Genomic DNA, 22,012 nt, shown 5'->3' with positions numbered 1-22,012 from the left:
CAGTGGCAGTGCTATGGGCAGCACGATGCAGCATGATGAGAGGGGATGCAGTGCTGGGAGGATGGACCAATAGTAGCACGGATGCAGAGGGAGATGTCGTACAAATGCAACAGTGCAGAGGATGTTGGGCAGGGAGGCCTAACATCAGCACAGGGACTGGTGCTGGATAATTAGGGTTATGCTCAGTGTGGAGTATTACTAGAGCACAATCCTCGCTAAGAGGGAGTGTTGATTTGGGGTAGCATCAGATGTGCTCTAGCCATGAAAATTAGTGGAGAGGCTAAAGCACATGAGATCTCGAAGACCCAGGAATGGTTTGGGCAGATTCAAATGGTTTGGGAGATATTAAAATAATTGATATTTTTAATGGAGTTCCTAAGTCTCAACTTAGGAAAAATAAAATATTAATGGGTATTAATATAAAACTGGGTTAGAATGTTCCAAAAGTCATGGATCAAGCCAAATCTAATCTTAGCCGTTGATTAGAGATTTAATCTTGGTCGTTGATGGACCAACAAGAAAAGTATAAGAGGAGGCTTGAGGGTCAGTTGGAGAATACACCAAAGTGATCAGTCATTCTCTTCTCTAGAGTGGGGTTTTGCTAAGAGAGATAGAATCAGTGATCAGCAGCGAGGGGCAGTGAATACATAGTAGAGAGGCAGAGTTGGTACCAGAAAGACAGCGCAGAGCCCGGAGAGGTTGACACAGAGGCAGCTGGGTGCTACGCAGAGGCAGCCAGGAGTTGCGCAGAGCTAGGAGAGGCCAGTGTGTGAGACACAGAGGGTCTAGGGGCTGATGCAGAAGCTCCAAAAGCTGACGTAGAGGCTAGCAGGGCCAAGTGGCAGCGCTGGAAGGATTTCGTGGGAAAGACTGGGTGTTGGTGAGCTGGGTAGGGTGATGCAGTCCCTATCAGAGTGACGCAGAGCAGTGGGAGTTGCAATTGTTGCAATGGGATTGTTCATCTGACGATTGATCAGCTGGAACATCTGTCTCCAAGAAGAGGTACTACAATCGAGGGCATTCTCCGTTGGGTAAGCCATTTCTGGCACCCTAGTTGTATTCTGAAAATTGCATAATAATAAAACCCTCTAAATAGTTGCACCGGTTTTCCCGCATTGAGATTTTCCGAGGACATTGGTCCAAAAATAGCGGTGTCACTTGTGTGCTCGTTTTCTTTCAGCTGATGATCAATAAATGTTGATACTGTACTTGTGTTTATTTTCAGTGTTTACATGGTAAATAACTTGTTGAGTAATTAAGTAGCAAGAAATAAACCAGATAGTATAGGAAGAATTCCTAACGAGTTAAACTTAGAAATCCAACAATTTGGACATGGATTAGTGGGGGGATTCGACAGAAAGAAAGGGCTTGGTTTGTACTCTTGTTCCCATGTCCCAATTTGGTGGTTAATCTTGTATCCTAATCCTATGGGATCTCCTCTATTGGCTACTAGCTTTAGGAGTGGCACTACATGGGAAACCCTGATTTTGGTCATGTGGTCCCGTTTCCTGACACCATATATCTCACTCCCCTCCGCTCATTATAACCCATTTTCACATTTTTCCCATCCGGGTCCACATTTGTCCATTGGGTCCACAAGCAGTTAGCCTCCCCCTTCCCTTGTCCTCACTTTGGGTCGGGCCTAGAATGATGCCCCGGAGGTTGATGCAGCTAAAAAGAAAGTTAAAAGAATAATTTGGCTACTTACAACAGGAAATGTACCGTAAAATGCAAAAGATGGTTGGGATATAAAAAAATTTAGCGCATGGGAAAAAGCCGAAGATGAACTCTACCCCTCATCATTATGGCCATCACCCTGGTTCCTAGGGCTCCTATGTGTGCCCCCTGCATCATTAAGGAACCCATGTTTGTCCCAACCCTTGATGGTCGATGAAATGCCCAACCTTAAGGGGGTATTCAATGCTTTATCACACACATCATGCTCTCATCCCCTGGAGCTCTGAGCAAGTTAAAGAAAGAAAATGAATAAAAGGCAAAAGGCATATGAAGAAGGGTGGGAAAACAAAGGTCGGGGTAACTCATGCACCACGATTGCTCCCTCCTACATTCATACACCCATGTGTGGGATTCCCTCATTATAGCTACCCTTGTACCATGGCATGTGGCTTGGATTCCTTAGATTCTACCCTATTGCCCCACTCCATTCCACCATTATTTCACATGAAACCTATCATTTGATGGATGTACCATGGACCTGTTACTCCCTTAGAGGTTGAAAACACCTAACAGAGTCCTTTATTATCTTCTCTTCTTGAGTAAGGAAACACAAGTACACTTTAAAGCCCATTTGGAAGGGCATGCCACTATGAAGTGTCCACTTTTGCCCCTAATTTGCAAGCTCATTTACTCAATTGCACTAATGGATTGTTGTAATGGATGGTGACGAGACGCATTGGATCTTATACAAGATTGCGGGTGGTTCTTCATCTTGGGCTTGGCATCCCTATATGGGATCCAAGCCCACCAGAGGATCATGATGGCACTTGTAGGGTGACCGTTGAGAGCCCTAGGCCTCCCTCACAACAGAGCATTCATTTCCACACCATGGGATTCTTCAACACCACATGTTGCTTGCTCATGCCCCAACCATACAAAGATGATGATGCACTTGGACCACTTTGCCTAGCTGGCCACACACTTGGCAATTGATCCAAGGCCTAGATGGGGTGTTGTCTCATCCGGAGAGACATAGGACGGCTTATATCATCATTCTAGCTCTTATTGATGAAGCATTGACATGTTTGATCCAGTTGGAGACCCATGAGACCATTCATTGTGCCCCTCAGCCACTTGGGAGCACCACAAATGTTTTGCTTGGAAACCAAGGGGCCACCCCCTTGGTCATCATTTTGAGAGCCCTCCTCTTCATCATGGCACATGGAGGACTTATCTTGGCCTTCCAACGGCCCTTTGCACCACTATTTTATCATTTTGGCCTCATTAGGAAGGCTTATTTTGTATTTATGAGCTATTTGGTGGGCTTGTCACCAATAGGATTGTTATTTTGCACATTAAAGTCATTTTTAGGGGCTTATTGGGCTAATTAGACAAATCGAACTTATGAGAGGCTCATATAAATTGAAGAAGAGCCTCATTTGTGAATCATCATCATTTTGGATTTCGATCTCTCTTGAGAAAGAACTTGGACCTGCAATTTGGACGAATTTTGGATGTTTGGAATGCACTTTGATGTATGGAAATTTTCGCTTATCTATTCTTGGAGCTTCCTTTTTACAATGGTGATGGATGGATATATTCTCTTTGTCTAGTAAGTACATTTTGATGCTATATTTTACATTGCTATATGTCTAATGTATGGAATGACATTTCAAGATCTTGAATGTGCCCTAATTTGATGCAAATTTATGAGAGCATTTATGGTTATTGGAATCATTGCATGCATTACTCATTGATGAAGATGAATGAATGTTCCTAGAGGGTTATATTGTATTTTGCATCCTCGAAACTCCATTATACATTGTGAACGAAGTGTAAATTTCTATTGTAGTTTTGTTGCTGCCTCATTAGGGTTAGCAAAAGCTGCATTAGGACTCCTTGTTTGAGCGAAATTCCTAAATTGAAGTAAATTTTGACTCCATTTTCTCCAATAGACAGGCACTGGTCTAGAAATCCTTGGTGATCATATCAACTTAACGAAACATCATTATTTTCACCTTCTTTTCTCCCTCCTCATTCTTCATCCCTTCAAGAATAGGTAGCCCCTCTAGGGCTTGGTGTGAAATCCCTTAGGAGTGAGATCTTTCAAAACTAATCTGACAGTCTCCTGCGTTGGTGTTTCTTCTAGGTCTCCTCCAGTTTTGGGGTCATTCTCACGGTTGAATTTCAAGATATTTGATGCCCTAGCCTTCGTACCAAGTGGGAACCCTTGAAGCTGCCTTGACTTGGGGATTTCTTGAAGGTTTATGCTTAACTACTTGTTGAAGTACATCATACAAAACCTTTTCTCTTAACTACCCTGACCTTGGATGAACCCATACTTTGGCATATACATCAACCCTAGGTCTCGTGTAGCTATCTATTACAAGGGGTTTTTCATGGAAAGCCTTTCTAGCTTCTCCCAAAGCTTGCATCTTTATTGAGCCTTTCCATTGAATGAGCCATCTTGCCTCACTTCAAACTTATCCTAGGAATATCTATCACAAGTGAGGGATACTGGGACTCCTCCTGTCGGTGAAAATCTGAGAAGAGAAGGGGGCATAGGCTGTGGTGACAGTGGGCCTTTGTCCCAAATTGTTGTTGTGCCCTAGTAGTTGTCCCTTTAGGTTCCCCTTTAGGACCCCTGCTAGTTTGTGCGGTAACAACACCCTCTGTCAGATATGTGTACTGCTTAAAACCTTTATTTAATAAACAATATATATAATTATATATGTTTAATCAAAATTTTCAGATTTTTTAACATTTATCCAGAAAATCAAATGGGTAAACCCTTAATTTTCAAAGCATTATAATTTTACTGACCACAAAAATTATTAAGAAGTTCACTGCTACAACAGGGTCGTTGTCCTATGTGTTCTCGTTCACCAGGTTGCAAGGATCTTTAGCAACTCTGTTACAAGGAGCGGTAACAGGTCCTTTGTGAGATATTGTTGGATCAGGGTAACAGGTCCTTTGTGAGATCTTGTGGATCTTATTGGTTTGCAGGGGGCTCCCCTTCTGTTTTTGAAATCATCCAGGGGGGGCCAATATTTTTCCCTCACATAAGACTGCAGTATACCACCTGGTATTCATTTTGGAGCCCCCGCCACCCCCCAACACCCACTTCTATTAACCACCAAGCATGTTGCGAGGCGGGAGAGGTGGCGATAAATGCAAACTGTAGATCTGACGTGCCCTCTGTCAGATATGTGTACTGCTTAACCAAAACTTTATTCAACATAAACAATATATAATATATATGTTTAATCAAAATTTTCATATTTTTTTAACATTTATCCAGAAAATTAAATGGGTAAACCCTTAATTTTCAAAGCATTATAAAGTTTACTGAACACAAAAATTATTAGAAAGTCCCCTGCTACAACAGGGTCCTTGTCCTATGTGTTCTGGTTCAGCAGGTTGCAAGGATCTTCAGCAACTCTGCTACAAGGAGCGGTAACAGGTCCTTTGTGAGGTCTTGTTGGATCAGGTTCAATCTTCGCTGACAAGCATTCTATAGGGTCATTTCAGGCAGTCGTGTTGGGCAATTCCAGATCTGTAATTTAAGATGCCTTGGCTGGTATATGGCACTGTTTGAGAGTTTCTGCTTTGTATGTCCTCTAGAAAGTCCACTGCAATACGTTTTGGAAAATGTGGTCAGTTCTCACACTTCCTTTTGTCAAATTATGGCAAGATGAGGTATGTATGCAACTCCTGGAAAAAAGAGTGTTGCTGATGAAAGATGCCACATTGTTAGACCTGGGCTTTTATTCTGATTTTATAACTGTTTCAGTTGCTCTAAGGAAGAGGATATATGAAGTGCATTGTATATGCCCTTCCGTTTTCCTTTTTTTATGCTGCTGATGTAAACATTTTCTGCAGACGTAAATCATTTTTTAATATATAAGAAGTATCTTTTACAAAAAAATAAAAATAAAAAATAGTTATAAGTTATAACCACCAACTTGCACTGTGAAAAGGATAGATTCCTTTACAGATGCAGTTGAAATCAACTGGCGTACAGTTCTAGTAAACTGATTAACAAAAGTGTTGAATTTGTATTAATATGTTCTAATTACTTGGAACATACTGTAAATGAGAAGAAGGTATACAAAATGCAATACCTGGCATAAGCTCGGCGTGCTTCATCAAACACAGGTGAAGGAGTTACAAGAACCACACGAGATGTATCTGAAAGACCCTGAATAATCATTTCTAATTCAGATAGTATGAAATCAAGATCATGATACAGGTGTTAAATAAAACATCAAAAGATATGCAGAGAGTTCCTTCATGAGCTAAATGAGATCTGCAGATATGACTAAAGGTGATAGAATAGATAGATTGCTAACATCTACTAGTGTCCAAAACAGCCAATCATACACAATTACATCATCCAACCATCTGGGAATGCATTGGTAGACGAGGGCCCCATGCCTCTATTTACTAGTGTAGTAATTGAAATTAATGTTTACCATAGCCCAATTATGATGCAATATAGTATATTGTAGACTTCATAACACTTCCCACAAGAAACTTGGGAAATGCATTATTAAAAATAAACTCACAATGGTTATCAGGATTTACAAAAGAGAATTATATAAACATTTTACCATGACCGGAAATACAAATAGTCTTAATATTTAGGTCAGAATAGCTCATAAGAAAAAGTACATTGGTAAAAAATACACTCTTAAAAGAGGCGCAACTCATTTCATCTCTAATAAAATACAGACATATACTGAGACAGCTAAATTATCTCTAACTGAACAGCCATTTGTCACATTCAGTTCAGAAAATGAGTGCTGCATAGCAGTACACACTTCCGGGTGGCAACCTAATAAAGCATCAACTTGAGATACCTCAATAAAGCTAATTGGATAATGCAAGTTATTCATTTAGACGAAACAAATCAAAATTTCTTAAGAAATAAGTGAAGCTGAGTGATAAAGTTTACAGACATTTAGCTATCATGGCATATCAGGACCCCTGGTCCTGACACAAAACTTATCCACAAAACAAATCCGCCATCCAATATATCATTTAACTAAAATAAAAGACTTGACCAATATAAAGATTTATCACAACATTTCACTGTAATCAGTAAGTGCAATTAAAGTTTTAAGACAACCTTTCACCATAATCAACACATTTATTTTTTTGAAGGGGCCTAGTACATAGCTCACTGATTGGCCTTGGCAATATGTCACCACTTGGCAAGGGAAAAACTATACTAGCAAACACTCATCTTCCAACTGTATATAGATCTCTACTGTCTGCATCTGTGAGTTGGACATCAGGTGAAAAGAACAGTTCCACTGCAGTTATTGTTGAAAATTGTAACTAGGTTCAAACTTCAGTCTTCATGATGACCTAATTGTAATCATGACATTGTATATTCTTTATAAAGAAAGAAAATGAAATCATATTTCGTTTTTTTGGAGTATGGGTTTCATACTCAAGTTTGAGTCAAAAGCATGTTCTTCATGCTTTTAAGTTTTCTAGGTCTTTCTAGGATAAAGAATAATTTTGGTCAGGGACTCACTAACCTCATGGCTGTGGAAAATGAAGAAGCCCTTGTGCTTAAGGATGAAAACTATGCAATCATTAGAGTGGTCACTCAAGAGTTAAAGCATATTGAATGGTACAATGATATAATCTATTATCTCAAACACTTGAGAAGTCCTCAATACCTTCCTGAGTACAATTGTAGATCTCTGAGGCTAAAGGCCTCTAAACATTGTTTCATCGATCAAGAATTAGGATGGAGAAATCCTTACGGGCTAATATTAAGGTGTGTTAATCAAGAGGAAGCCCAAACCTTAATTAAGGAATTTCATCAAGGATTATGTGGTGCACATCATGCTGCTAGGACATCCACACATAAGATCCTTACTCTTAGGGGTGGCCATTATTGGCCATCGATTTATACTGACATTCATAAATTTTTCAAAGAGTGTCAGTTGTGCCAATTCTTCATGGGAAAGCAAAAGTTGGCGGCTTTATCTCTACAATCAGTAGTAGTCAAGGAACCATTCCAACAATGGTGCCTTGACTTTATTAGTGAATTCAAGAAGAACTAAAGTAATGGTCACAAATCGATCCTTAACACTACAAATTATTTCACCAAGTGGGTGGAGGTGATACCAACAAAGAAGGCAACCGACGATATCGTGATTAATTTTCTTGAAGATAAGATTATCACTCATTTCAGTGTTCCTCTAAAGATCATGTGTCATGTCCCAAACAAATAATTTTACTAAGGAGAGTTCACAATTTTGCAATTTTGGTAATTGACAAATGTTTTGACTTAGGAGAAAGGGGTTGGAGGAATAAATTAAATTTTGAGAAGGAAAAGGTGGCCACTTAGGAAAAACGAAAAATTAAAAGTCGGTGGGTTGTGGGGGCCATCCAAAGATGGAAATCAAACCCCTTGGAGAAATCTGAACCACAAGAGAAGGAAGGCAAAAGGAGAGATCGAACCACTTGGCCCTATTACCCAGAACCTGTGGGTGACACCCTCACGAGAAAAATTTTCTCCTACATGATCCTTTGTCAGTAGCCAGGAGCCCCTTGCAGCCACCAGATAGCTCGATGTGCCACCATCTCCGCCACCTAAGCTAGTCGTTGTGCTCCCTCGCCCATCTGTTATGATCGTATGTTTGAAGGTGGGCCTTCCAACCCCGAAGGTATGGCTTTCATTATGTAGTTGGGTATCTTTGCTTACTTATCTTGGGCACTCTTGGACATGGATTAGTGGGGGGATTCGGCAGAAAGAATGGGCTTGGTTTGTACTCTTCTCCCCTTGTACAATTTGGTGGTGAGTCTTGCATCCAAGTCTCGTGGGATCTCCTTTATTAGCTACTAGCTTTCAGAGTGCCACTACATGCGAAATCCCAATTTTTGTTGCATGGTCCCGCTTTCCGACACCACATACATCACTCCCCTACTCTCATTATAACCCCTTTACACATATTTCCCATCCAGGTCCACATTTGTCCATTGGGTCCACAAGGAATTAGCCTCCCCCTATCCTTGTCCACACTTTGGGTCGAGCATGGAACTATGCCTCGGAGTTTGATGCAACTAAAAATAAAGTTAAAAGCATAATTTGGCCACTCTCAACAGGAAAAGTACCATGAAATGCAAAAGATGGTCGAAACTTACAAATTTAAAACATGGGCAAAAGCCAACATGAGCTCTGCCCCCTATCATTATGGCCATCACCCCGGTTCCTAGGGCCCCTATATGAGCCCCCTTACATCACTAAGGAACCCATGACTGTCCCAACCCCTAGTGGGTGATGAACTGCCCAACCTTAAAGGGGTATTCAGTGTTATATCATTCACATCATGCTCTCATCCCCTCGAGCCCCAAACAGTTTAAAAAGAAAAATCATTAAAAGGCAAAAGGCATATGAAGAAGGGTGGAAAAACAAAAGGTCGGGGTAACTCATGTACCACGATTGCTCAACTCATGTACCACGATTGCTCCCTCCTACATCTATACACCCAAGTGTGGACCTCCCTCATTAGATCTACCCTTGTACCATGGCATGTGGCTTGGAGCTTTCCCCTGATGCCCCACTCTGTTCCATCATTATATCACATGACACATGTACCATGCACCATGGACCTGTCACACCCTTAGAGGTTGAAACCACCTAATAGGGTCCTTTGCTAACCTTCTTCTTGAACATGGAGACACCTGTACACTCTAAAGCCCATTATGGAAGGGCATGCCATTATGAAGCATCCAGTTGGTTCCATGATTTGTAAGCTTATTTACTCGATTACACTGATGATTGGCTGTACTGGAAGATAAGGAGACGCATTGGATCTTATACAAGATTGCAGGTGGATCTTCCTCTAGGGTTTGGTTTCCCTATACAAGGTCTTGTTCATCACTGGAGTGGCACCTGAATATTTTTTGAAGACTCCATGCCCAAGGATGTACCAAAGGTTGTTTGTACCATCAAAGATCATCATATCACTAAAGATTTTTAACTCTATTTCTTCTTCTCATCTTCTTCTATTGTACCAAATTCCACAAGCCTTATGGAGATGATGTAAAGTGATGCTAGTATGATGATTTTGAGTCATGTAATAGGCCTAGGTAGCTTGGGACCTTGTCATCAAGTGAGTCTACTCTGGGAGGTTTTTTTCACTTGGTTAATTATCATTTTCCTCCAAGAATTTAATAATTAATTGAGTTTTTTCCTCCTAGCATACCCCCAAAGCCAGAATACGGCTTGAAGGCAAGGCCTTAGGTGAGTCCTAGTGTCCAGAGTCATTGTATATTACCATACTATATCACTCGTAAAATTTCATGGAATTTGGTTAAGTCTAGGGCGTCATTTTTTATTTTTTAAAATTTTCCGCGTGATGGAAATTGGAATAAATTTTGAATGTAATATGTAATAAGTGATGTCTAAAGAAGTTGTATGAGGTATGTGTGCTCAAAATTACATCTCTTAGCCTCAAATTTTTTCTATGACACACTTTGAGGGGTAAAAAATGTGTTTTAGACCCTCAAAACCCACTTTTCCTAAGTCTAGTGGAAAATGTGGCAATAAATTGAGCCAACAATTAAATAAATGGAAAAAAATAAATATCCACACATGCTAAATGATGTGGAAATGAGGTGGAAAATCATTGAGGAGTTAAAGTGAAGTTCCAAGGTGATGTGGACTCCTTAATTCAAGGAAAAGACGTGCTCCAAAGAAATCGAATTTTATGGAGGGGACCACGAATTTCTCAAGGAAAAACACATTTAATGAGGAGAGGAATTCAAATTGGCTTAATGAGTCATCATTTGGTGGGCTTTGGACTTGGAGTTCCACTAGAGATGAGTGGAGAGTGGTCTCCCACCACTCCACTCCCACATACACTTGTCCCTTCTTCAACAATGAGTTCTCCTCCTCAAGGATTGTGTGGACCTTGTTACCCACTCAAACTAGCATGGGTCCGTAGAAAGAATCCTAAAGGGACAATTGCTAGGTCAAGGGCAACGATGGAGCAATAGCCCATTGTCACCTCAGCTAAAGCTCCCTACTCTTTACGGACTTTCACCGATGGGAGGAAATCTAGTATGATAAGGATCACAAAGATGAATAGATCAAAGATAGGATGAAGGGTGATCCTAGAAGCCTATTCACAAGAGAGGCTCAAGATTGTGGCTTGCTTGTCTTGGAAGACAATATGGAAGGCTCTCTAGGAAGGGCTTGGGGAGAATTTCAAGGGTTAGGTTTTGAGTATGTGTCTTATAAAGGAGATCCCTAAGCCCTAGAATTCTTGTGGAAACTTGGGTTCTAGGTGATCTTTGAAGAATTAACCTTGATAGTGCATGGGACCACATGGGACCAAGTGGACCCGAGGTTAGGTCAAGAGGATAGGATTTAGCAACCAATGATATAATTGACCTAATTAGGAAGGGAAAATGGATCAAGGAATGAATTTTCAATGAAAGGTAATTGAAGGATCCCAGTGAAGTTTCTAGCATAAGGGAAACAAAGGGCAAGAATTGGTCTTCGAGCTAGGGCTTGCGATATCTCAAGATCCCACCGTCAGAATCTCATGAAATTTGGAGGGTTTCTTGAGGACACAAGAGCACAGTTGTGGACCAAAAACCGAAGTATTTGGATGGCTAGATTGTGAGATAATTGATGCCCTAGGTGACCTATGTAGGCTAGGCCTAGAAAAAGAGGGGAAGGTGAAAGAAATAAGCTTTAAAGTGATCACCAAAGGAGGACCAGTGCTTTGTCCTTTGGGAGAGATGAAGCATGGAAGATTTAGAGTTTGGATTGATTTCTACTTGTGAAGGAGGCCTAAAAGACAACTTTGTTGGGCATTATGGCTTAATGGAAGTAGCTTCAAGGTCATTTATACTTCGTTCAACAATATTTGGTGACTTGTCAAGACAAGGATGTCTCTAGGAACATTCATTCTTCAAATGTGGCCCAATCATGATATAACACTATTTAGAGATTTAATTTCCACAATTTTGTTCCAAGAAAAGCAACAAATTAATCCTAGAATAGCGGAAATCCCAATATCATGAATGCAGAAAAATAAAGAATTAAAATGGCATTAACATAGTACTTACATGTAAGTAGAACATATCCAATCACCAAGATATGCCAATTATAGAAGCTCCAAGACAAACAAGAATAACCAAACATCGAAATTCATCCATTCATCCAAAAAGTCTCATCCTCAAAAAATAGCGAAAATCTCATAAGAAGATATGATCCAATCCAACTAATGATACAAAATGAATTCATGTCTCTCCTATTTATACACTCATTAGGAGTTCGAATTACTTAATTTGAGCCTACATTAGCCCATATCAACTAAAATAATGTGCAAAAAAATATCTATTGGTGACAAGCCCACCAAACTAGCTCATAAACAAAATAATAAGCCTCCCAAGAGGTCGAATAATCAATAATGTGTGTCGTTGGGCTCTCTATAGGGCCTAATGAAGTCCATAAATGCCAAAATGATGAATTGGACTTCCAAAAGTAATGGACAAGGGATTGGACCCTTGTTCTCCACATAATAAACCTACGGTGCTCACAATGGATGTGAGGGCACACAAGTGACCTCATGGGTCTCCAAGTAAGTTGAAGATGCATGTACACCATCTATAAAGGCTCATATGATGGTGTACATGATGCCACATCAGCAAGTCCTGGGTCATTTGCATGGTACAACTATGGGGTTGGCTGCGCAAAGTGAACCAGGTGCATCTTCCTCGTCTAATAGGTGAATCTCGAGCAATCTCTAAACATCTCTGGGGATCCATCAAGTGATGTCTACTGTTGTGGAGGTTCGTGGCTCTCAACACACAATCTACATGTGTCAATGTATCTCTCTATAGGGTTAGGACCCCTTATAGGGAGACCAAACCCAAAATGGAGACCACTTGCAATCTTGTATAAGATTCAATGTGTCCCCTAGCCTTCCAATACAACAAGTCATCAAGGGAATTGAGTAAAAGAGCTTACAAACCATGGACAATAGGTGGGGATTTCATAATGGCATGCCCTTTCATAACAGGGTTTGGCATGTGCTAATGTCTCCAAACTCCAAATGGGGTTAACCAAGTATTCTATTAGTTGGTTTCTACTTTTAAAAAGGATAATATGTTCAAGGTACATCATTTAAAAGGTGGTAGCATGTAATAAAGAGATGAATGGGGTAGGGAATGAAAAGGGGCATCCCTGGGCCACACGCTAGGGTACAAGGGTAGTTAGTAAAAGGGAAGCCCACACTTGGGTATATAATGTATAGGAGGAAGCAATCATGGTACATGAGGTGCTTCGGCCTTCATTTTTCAACCCTTCTTATATGCTTTTTGCCTTTTTATGATTTTTCTTTAATTAACTGCTCGGGGCTCAAGGGGTAAGAGCATGATGTGTGAGATATGGCAGCGGATATCCCCTTTAAGGTAGGGCGGTTTTTTCCCACTAGGGGTTGGGACAGTCATGGGTTCCTAAATGATAAAGGAGGCTCATGTAGGGCCTGTAGGAACCAGGGTGATGGCCATGATGATGGGATAGAGCTCCTGTATTGGCTTTTGCCCACGTGCTAAATGTCTTTGTCCCGACCATCTTTTGCATTTTGTGGTACATTTTCGTGTTAAGTGTGGCCAATTATGCCTTTACTCTTTTTTTTAGCTGCATCATTCCAAACCCGACCCAAGGTGTGGGAAAGGGGAAGGAGAATGCTAGCCCTATGTGGACCAAGTGGAGGGATGTGGACCCACATGGGAGAAATGATGAATGGGGTTATAATGAGTGGAAAGGGGGCAATATATGTGGATGAGGAGAGGGACCACAACCAAAATCAGGGTTTCCCATAAGATACCATCCCTAAAGCCAAATGGTCAGTGAAAGAGATCCCACAGGGCTAGGATCCAAGGTTAACATCCAAAAGGGGGCTAGGGGACAAGAGCACGGAACTAGCTCGTTCTTTCCATTGAATCCCCCCATTAATCCATGCCTAAAAGTGTCCATGATAAGCAAACTACAATAAACGGCATACCTTTAAGTTCGGGAGGCCCACCTTCAAACACACGATCATGGCAAATAGGTGAGGGACCACATGGTTGGCTCCAGTGGCAGAGAAATGGCATAATGAGCTAGTTGTTGGCTGCAAGGGGTTGCTAGCTACCGACTGAGGACCATCTTGCAAGAAAAATTTTTCCTAGGGATATCACCCACAAAATGGTGGATAACAGACCTCTCTGGAGGAATTCGAATGGCACTTGGGGGAAATCAAATTGCATGAAGCGGCCTTGGGATTGTCATCATCGCACTTGGCGCATAGTTTTTCATTAAGATTTGTTCCCATTCTTCTATATAGTAGAGCTTTGAACTCTCATTTTGTATCAATTGTTACTAGCTATTGTGCTTGAGGAAGCGCTGCTACTTTGTACACTTTTCAAGAATTTCAATAAAAAGACTTTGGGAGTCCATTCATGCGTTTTCTTCCTTTAGAGCATGGTGCATGGTGAGTCATTGGTATAATCTCTTCTATTTATGGTTTGAGTTATTTCATTTTTCATATGTTCTTGTAGACTTGCTAGTGCAAAGCTATCTTGTATTAGCATTTGATTTTGGAAGTAGGCTCTAGATATTGAAAATTTTAGTTTATTTTCACATAAATTTCTAGAAGTTTCAATTTGTTGTTTGTTTATCTAAATCTATATAGACTAATGTGTGATTGGAGTATTGTAAAAGAATTATTTTTGGATCAAGTGGGAGGGGAAGTTTTTGGGAGATCAACCCTCTTGAAACATCTTCACAGGAACTCTCATTTTTTATTTGGATTTTCATAGTTCATCTTATGGAAAAGTGTTCTTGCAGGGATTCGTTGGACATAGCTTGTATACAGTTGAACATTTCATATTTTAAAATCTTTTCAAATAGTGTTTCATTGATTGTATATTAGCCACTTGATAGCATTTTCTAAATTAAAACAAGTGATGGGTTTCACTCCCATCACTTGATTTGGTTTCTTGTACACTATTTGTATTATGTTTATTTGTTTCGCATGTTCTTTCTACAATAATTGTCTCTTGAATTTGCAGCCCTAAATTGGAGTGTTGGTGACAAGAGAATTGAAAAAAAAAACACTCAAATTCTAACCATTTTCTTGTAGGACCTCCCAAGATTTTTCGAAGTTCATCTTCTAGGAGGCCATGAGCATAGAAAACTGGCTCCTCTCTCTCACGAAATTTCATTCACCACCTAACATCTTCAATCTTCAGGGCATTGTTATTGTACTTTAGTTTCTAATTTTACTTTCAAAGAGGAAGTCTAATGCTTGAAAAGTCTCATATGTTGTAAAGATTCCTCTTGAAATTTTACTTGAGACCTTTTAGGAAGGTTTTTCATCTTTGTAACAATCTAATAAAAAGTCTTCGTTTTTATTGTAGGAGCTTGCGTTTCACCAAAGGCATCATTTTCTCCTTATTTAGAAGGAGAAACATGTGGGTGGATTGATCTTGCATTGTTTTTTTAGTTTTCATTTTGCATGCCTTAAGAATTAACACAATCTCACCATCACAATCCAACTTTCCAAATGTAATTTTGCTACTAATTTCCATTTTATGTCTTGCATTTGAAGTACAACTTGAGATTTCAATTTGAAGCAACTTATTCCATTTATATGCAAGCATCTCAATTCATGTGGCAAAGTTTGATTTAGTTAATTTGACAATTTACTTCACGTTTGCCTCATTATATGCTCATTGGTTACTTGCTCATTTATTTTTAAGTTATTTGTTCACTTTGCAAGCATTTCATACTTTGAAGTTTCATCTCATTTCATTGTTTTCGCTGGTGGAAATTGATATATCATTTGTTAAAGTACTTACTTTGAACAACTTACAACCTTATGTGCTTATAAAGCTTATGTTCTTGTATCTTGTACAATTTTGAGCAATTATCTAAGTTATCTCATTGAGCATATTTCCTTTTACAAACATTAATAAACTTACTTGCATCTCATTTAGGTATATTAGTATAGTTGCATTTTAAGTTAATTTATCTCCAAGCATAAGCTTGGTTGAAAGACATTTCTTAGAGACTCCTTTCTTTCATCAACTTGAGGGACATAGACCCTCTTATGTGATTAACACAGTAGCCTTGCAGTTGTCAGAGCGACATTCTCTGCAGCGCTAAAGGCATCGGATGTGTTGGGTAATCCAAGGGAGGTATCATCAATATAGCCTTGGTTGTCTTTCCTTGGACCCCTTCCACAACTCACATAAGAGACATGTTTATAAACAGTCGAAAAAAGGGTCACATCTAGACAAGGCATTTAAATTAAAATTTGTGAAAATTCCAAACTAGAACCCTATTGCAGCAATTGGAAATTACCCTCCTAATTGTTATTTTAATTTAAAATTTTATTTATTGTTTGCTACAGCAAAATACTGAATAAATCACACTGCAACCTACACAAATAAAACTGCAGAAGAATAAACACTAGAAGAAATGCTAGCACACGCACATAAGAATAAAATAGTTACTTTTGGACCAATGTCTTCGGAAAAACCCAACTTGGGAAAAGTGGTGTAGCAACTGAGGGTTTTATTATTAAGCGGCAGTGAAATAATCTAAGTACAACTGGATGTTGAAACTAACAATACTACAGAGAAATACCAGAAAAAAATCTAGTGAGAAAACTTCTTCACTCCACAGGAAAATTGGAGCTCTAACCTCAGCTCCAAGTGAGCCATCCAAACTGGCTCTACACAGCCACTGTGTCACACTAGCATAGTCCTTGGTATAGCGTGGAGATTCTCCCACATTTCTTTGGCCATTCCATTGGCCACTATATGTGAGGCAATATGATCCCGAACTCCGTCTAGGATCAACCTCTTTGCCCATGCCATCTCCTTCTTGTACTCCTTTAGCTGATTTGCATTTGTGGGAACTGCTACCACTGATCAATGTATGTTTCCAGGCCAAACTCATCTAGAAGGAAGGACATCCTTCCCTTCCAAATGATGTAGTTGGAAGCTCCATCCAACCTGTCCTGATCACGAAGCCCAGCAGTGGCCATCTCAACATAATGTCGAAAATCTCCTCTTTTCCTTCTGCTCAGTTGTTGCTCAGTTATTCACACTCTCTTCTGGAGTGAGAAAATCTGCTCACAACGACTGCTAATTTGCAAGGAAAAATTGAACTTCTTGAGACTAGAAGTTCCCTGAGGCAAACTTTCCCTCAATGTGTGCTCTTCTTCCTTCCACCTGACGCTGGCTCTACTCTAGCAAACTGCTGCAAAACCACTACATCTAGTTAGAGATCTGCTCCACGAAAATACCGAGTTGCTCCCTCTGCCCTTGGAATCAATCGATATGGAGAGATCGAATTTTTCTGCCCCACTCAAAACAATCGAATCTCCTCAAGTAACTTGGCCTCTTGGCAAAGTGACTGCGCTACCCTTAGGAATTTCGATCTATTGCTCATACTAAATAGTGAAATTCCTTCTCTCTTCACCTCTGAGCTCTTCGGCTGATTAACTGCACTCCAATACCATGTGAAAATTCCAAACCGGAAACCTATTGCAACAACTGGAAATTATCCTCATAATTGTTATTTTAATTCAACAATTTATTTATTGTTTGCTACAACAAATACTGAATAAATCACACTGCAACCTACCCAAATAAAATTGCAGAAGAGTAAACACTAGAAGAAATGCTAGCACACACACATAAAACTAACAGTTATTTTTGGACCAATGTCCCCGGAAAAACCCAACTTGCGAAAACCGGGGCAACGGCTGACGGTTTTATTATTAAGTAGCAGTGAAATAATCCGAGTACAACTGAATGCCGAAATTGGCAATCCTACAGAGAAATACTGGCAAAAATCTAGTGAGGAAATTTCCTCACTCCACAGGAAAATTTGAGCTCTGACCTCAGCTCCAGGTGAGTCGTCCAAACTGGCTTCGCACAGCTACTGCGCCACACTAGCACAGTCCCTTATGCACTCAGTTCGAACCAGCTTCTCCTCAAGCCGTCTGGTATGCTGTTGTCTGGGAAAATGTCTCTCCTGGCCTCTGGAACCTTTGTCTAGCTTCTAGCACTGAAACTCGTCTTCCCCAGCATAATTGAAACTGCCTCTAAAGGCTTTTGCACTGCCCCAACATCAGCCTCTATGTGGCTCTTCTGCCTCTCTGCAAATACACTCACCAAAATCTGGAAACCTTCCTCCGGCTTCACTGTCTCTACCCCTCTCACTGCTTTGATCTCACTAGCTCTCTTTGTGGCAACTGACTGCTACTACTCAGGAAATCGATCTACTCATGAAAATCAAACTACTCAAGTGTCCTCTTCATCACCACATCAACCTCCTCTTATAATCCTCTGTTGAAGCACCAATGGCCAAGATTAAAAAATAATCGATGGCTAGGATCATCTCTAGATTGATTTGTGTGAGTTTCTAAATGATTCTCGCCTTGACTTAATTAACACTGATTAATTAACCATATTCCCCAAGTTTAGACTTACGAAATATTTAAAAATTGGTTAATAATTTAATTAAGTCATTTCTAGACAGAATTTCTAGAAAAGATTTATAGGTTTTGGAAATCTCATGTATTCTAGCCTCTCCACAAAATTTCAAGGCTAGAACACATCCGATGCTACAAAAACTAACACTCCTTCTTAGCGAAGAATGTGTTCTAGTGCTATTGCACACCCTATAGCAGTACCCTGTCTTTGCATCATCCCCTGTCACGATGTTGATGTTTGGCCATACAGCGCACCAACCACTGTGCAACTCTGATATACATTGCTTTTTTGTTGCTGACCCTGTTCTACTACTGCCAACACTGCATTTGCACTGCAACTCCCTCTCATATGTTGTTGCTGCAACTACAACATCTATAACTGAAAAGCATCCAAAATACTGAATCAACTGTGATCGGTATAATGCATCTATCACCTAAGTCTCTGACTGCTGCTAGTATCTGCATTGTCACTAAAGAATCTGCGTTGTTGTTGACTCTGCATTGTGCCAATTGCACTATTTCCAGCTCTACACTGCGCTCCCCAGCATCTGAATGCTACTAGTCTCTACAATTGTCACTCTGGCATCTGACTGCATCAACTGTCACTCACCCATCCTACTACTGAATGTTGTGGGCCCCCATAGCAACGTATTGATCCATGAGATGGACTCCTCAAGGATCCTACCCAGCTATAGCACTCTGGGGCTACAGCACCAAGTCACCCCACCTCACTCCTGGAGGTATGTCAGCAAACATGGCGAAGTCTTCCTCTAGCCTGGAGGAAATCCTATCAATCTCTGTTGATGCCGCCTATTGTTCCTGTTTCTCCTCCTCCTCCTTCTTCCTGAGAGGACACAAGGTACTATAGTGACCAAGCTCACCATATTTGAAGCACTTGACCTTTGACAGGTCCTTCTTCTTCCTATGTCCCCCCTGTCCCTAACTGGGACCCTTAGATGCGAGGGGCCACATTCTCCTCCTCCTTCACCTACTTCTATCCACTGCTACTGCCACTGATGGAGCTCTTTAGAAGAGCTCGTCTCAATTCCTCCTGCTGCAAGTCAACCCACATTTTGTTCCATTCTGGTAACTTGTCTCTACCTAATATTCTTTGGACAAAGACCTGCCAATCCTCAGAGACACTATTGAGTGCCAATCTCACACGCTCTATAGGTTGAGGCGCTACCCCAACAACTAACAACAGGTCTCGGACCTCCTGAATCCTGGTGAGGAAGGGGTCTATGTCTTCCCGTTTCTGTATCCTGATGCATCTCAGCTTCTCTTCTAAGTACATCTTTCGCTACCCGGAAGTACCTTGGTATAGCGTGGAAAGAGTCTCACACATTTCTTTGGTCATTCCCTTAGCCACTATATGTGAGACAATATGATCCCGAACTTCGTCTAGGATCAACATCTTTGCTCGTGCCATCTCCTTCTTGTACTCCTTTAGCTGATTTGCATCTGTGGGAACTGCTACCACTGCATCAATGTATGTTTTCAGGCCAAACTCATCTATAAGGAAGGACATCCTTTCCTTCCAAATGATATAGTTGGAAGCTCCGTCAAACCTATCCTGATCACGAAGCCCAGCAGTGGCCATCTCAACATAATGTCGAAAATCTCCTCTCTTACTTCTGCTCATCTGTTGCTCAATTATTCGCACTCCCTTCTGGAGTGAGAAAATAGGCTCACAACGACTGTTGATCTGCAAGGAAAAATTGAACTTCTTGAGATTAGAAGTTCCTTGAGGAAAATTTTCCCTCAGTGTGTGTTCTTCTTCCTTCCACCCTATTGACCACTGGAGTGGTACCTGATGATTATATGAAAGACTCCATGCCCAAGGATGATCTAGAGGACACTTGTACCATCAGATATCATCAATCAACAGAGTTTTTTAAACTCTACTTCTATTTTCTCATCATCTTTCTTGTACCGAGATTCCACACCCTGCAGGGAATTGTAATAAGTGATACTAGTAATGATGAGTTTTGAGGTTGTAACAAGCCTAAAATGTTGGACTCGATCAGCAAACGAGTACACCTTGGAGTGTTTTTTTTTGTGGTTAATTATGCCTTCTTTTTCAAAGGCGGATAATTTTCTGGGTTTTTTCACTCACTTTTTATCCCAAGGCCAGGGTAACAGTTTTAAGGTTGAGCCCCTAACACATCTTAGTGTCTAGAGTCGATGTATATTGCCATACTAGATCACACAAAAAAAATTGTGAAATTTGGTTAGGTCTAAGAAGTCATTTTTTAAATTTTTAGATTTTTCGCACCACAGAAATTGCTAATAAAATTGTATTTGTAATGTAATAAGTGATGTCTAGGTAAGTTGTATGAGGTATGAGTAATGAAATTTGCACCTTTCACTCCCACCTTTCTACTATGACACAATTTGAGGGGTTAATAATGTGTTTTGAACCCTCAAAATCCATTTTTTCTAAGTTTAGTGGAAAATTTGGCAATTAATTAAGCCATAAATTAAATAAATATCCACACGTTAAATGTTGTGGAAATGAGGTGGAAAATTATGCGGGAGTTAAAGTGAAGTCCCAAGGTGATGTGGACTCCTAAATCAAGGAAAGGACATGTGCTCAAATAAAATCAAATTTTTGACATCAAATGAGAAAGTTGCTTACTTGGAAATTCGAATTTGTGAAGTTAATGCACATTTGGGAGGATATGGAAGAATATTTGGTGGAGATTTTTGTGGGAAATTGTCCCGACATGGGTTACCACCCTTGTCATTCCATCATAAAATTCGAATTTGACACATAAGGGAAGAAGAAAATGATGTCCACTTGTAAGAATTCGATTTTTACACTTGGCATTGGAGCTTCATTCAACAAATTCGAATTTCTCTTTGGGATTGTCACCTCATGCCACTTGTTTAATCACTTCTACATTGGGATTGGCTCACATAGTTTTATATAATAGAGCTTTGAGCTCTCATTTGTATCAATTGAAAATGAGTTATTGTGCTTGGGGAATCATTGCTCTTATGTACACTTATGTTCTATTGCAATAAAAGACTTTGGGGTTTCACATATGAGGTGTTGTTCTTCTTGAGCAAGGTAATATCTTGATCATTGTGTTTCATTTTCTACTTATGTTATTGTGTTCATTAGTTTCCATTATGCTTTTAGAGATTTGTTAATGTGCAGCTATCTCACATTGGCATTTGGTTTTGAGAGTTTGCTCTAGATAAAGTTTTAGTTGATTTTCCAATAAATCTCTAAGATCTCTTTATCATTGTATTTCTTTTAACCCATGTGAATCTAATGTTTATTCGAAATTGTGTAGACACATCTCTTGGATCAAGCCTCAAGCATGAGGGGAAATTCTTGGAGGAATCATCCCACTCTTGAGCAAGTTCACTGAAAAACCCGCATTTGTCATCTCCGCAGGCCTCATCTCACGATTTTGGGTTGCAGGGATCCTTGGTTTTTAGCTTGTGTTTCAAAATCCAATTTCAATTAAAATCGTGTCTCAATTTCTTGTGCTAATAATGATTTTATTTCGCTAATGAAGAGCATGTTGAAAATTAGGCAAGAATTGGAGTTTCGCTCTAATTCCTTAGTCTAAATTTTGTAAAATATTTGTAGATTATATTTGTTAACTTTCCTTTTTGTTTTATACTAAGTTTGAGTGTGGGTTTGAAGAAAATTCTTATATATTTATGGACTATGCTCACCTTTTGTGTTGACAAGATCGAGTAAGCTAAAGTTTGAAACTCTAACTATTCGTTGTAGGACACCAAGAGCACTTGAGGATCAACTTTAGGGAAGTCGTGGGAAATCTTAG

At 40.0% G+C, this 22,012-nt stretch overlaps 1 protein-coding gene across 2 annotated transcripts in view; it reads right to left on the bottom strand.

Annotated features, from left to right (window-relative positions):
• The window catches only part of LOC149233834 (GDSL esterase/lipase WDL1-like), a 373,119-nt gene that overhangs the window by 137,600 nt on the left and 213,507 nt on the right, over positions 1-22,012 (bottom strand). For both annotated transcript variants that reach the window (XM_089379865.1, XM_089379864.1), the window contains exon 4: positions 5,802-5,878. In XM_089379865.1, coding sequence (XP_089235991.1) covers positions 5,802-5,878 — 77 coding nt within the window. The remainder of the gene's footprint in view (positions 1-5,801; positions 5,879-22,012) is intronic.

Source organism: Pinus tabuliformis, chromosome J (genome assembly GCF_031772625.1).
Source record: "Pinus tabuliformis cultivar Carrire ecotype Pingquan chromosome J, CPIR1, whole genome shotgun sequence".
In the NCBI taxonomy this organism is placed as follows: domain Eukaryota; kingdom Viridiplantae; phylum Streptophyta; class Pinopsida; order Pinales; family Pinaceae; genus Pinus; species Pinus tabuliformis.
Note: the sequence above shows the minus strand (reverse complement) of the source record. Positions and strands in the feature narration are given on the sequence as shown.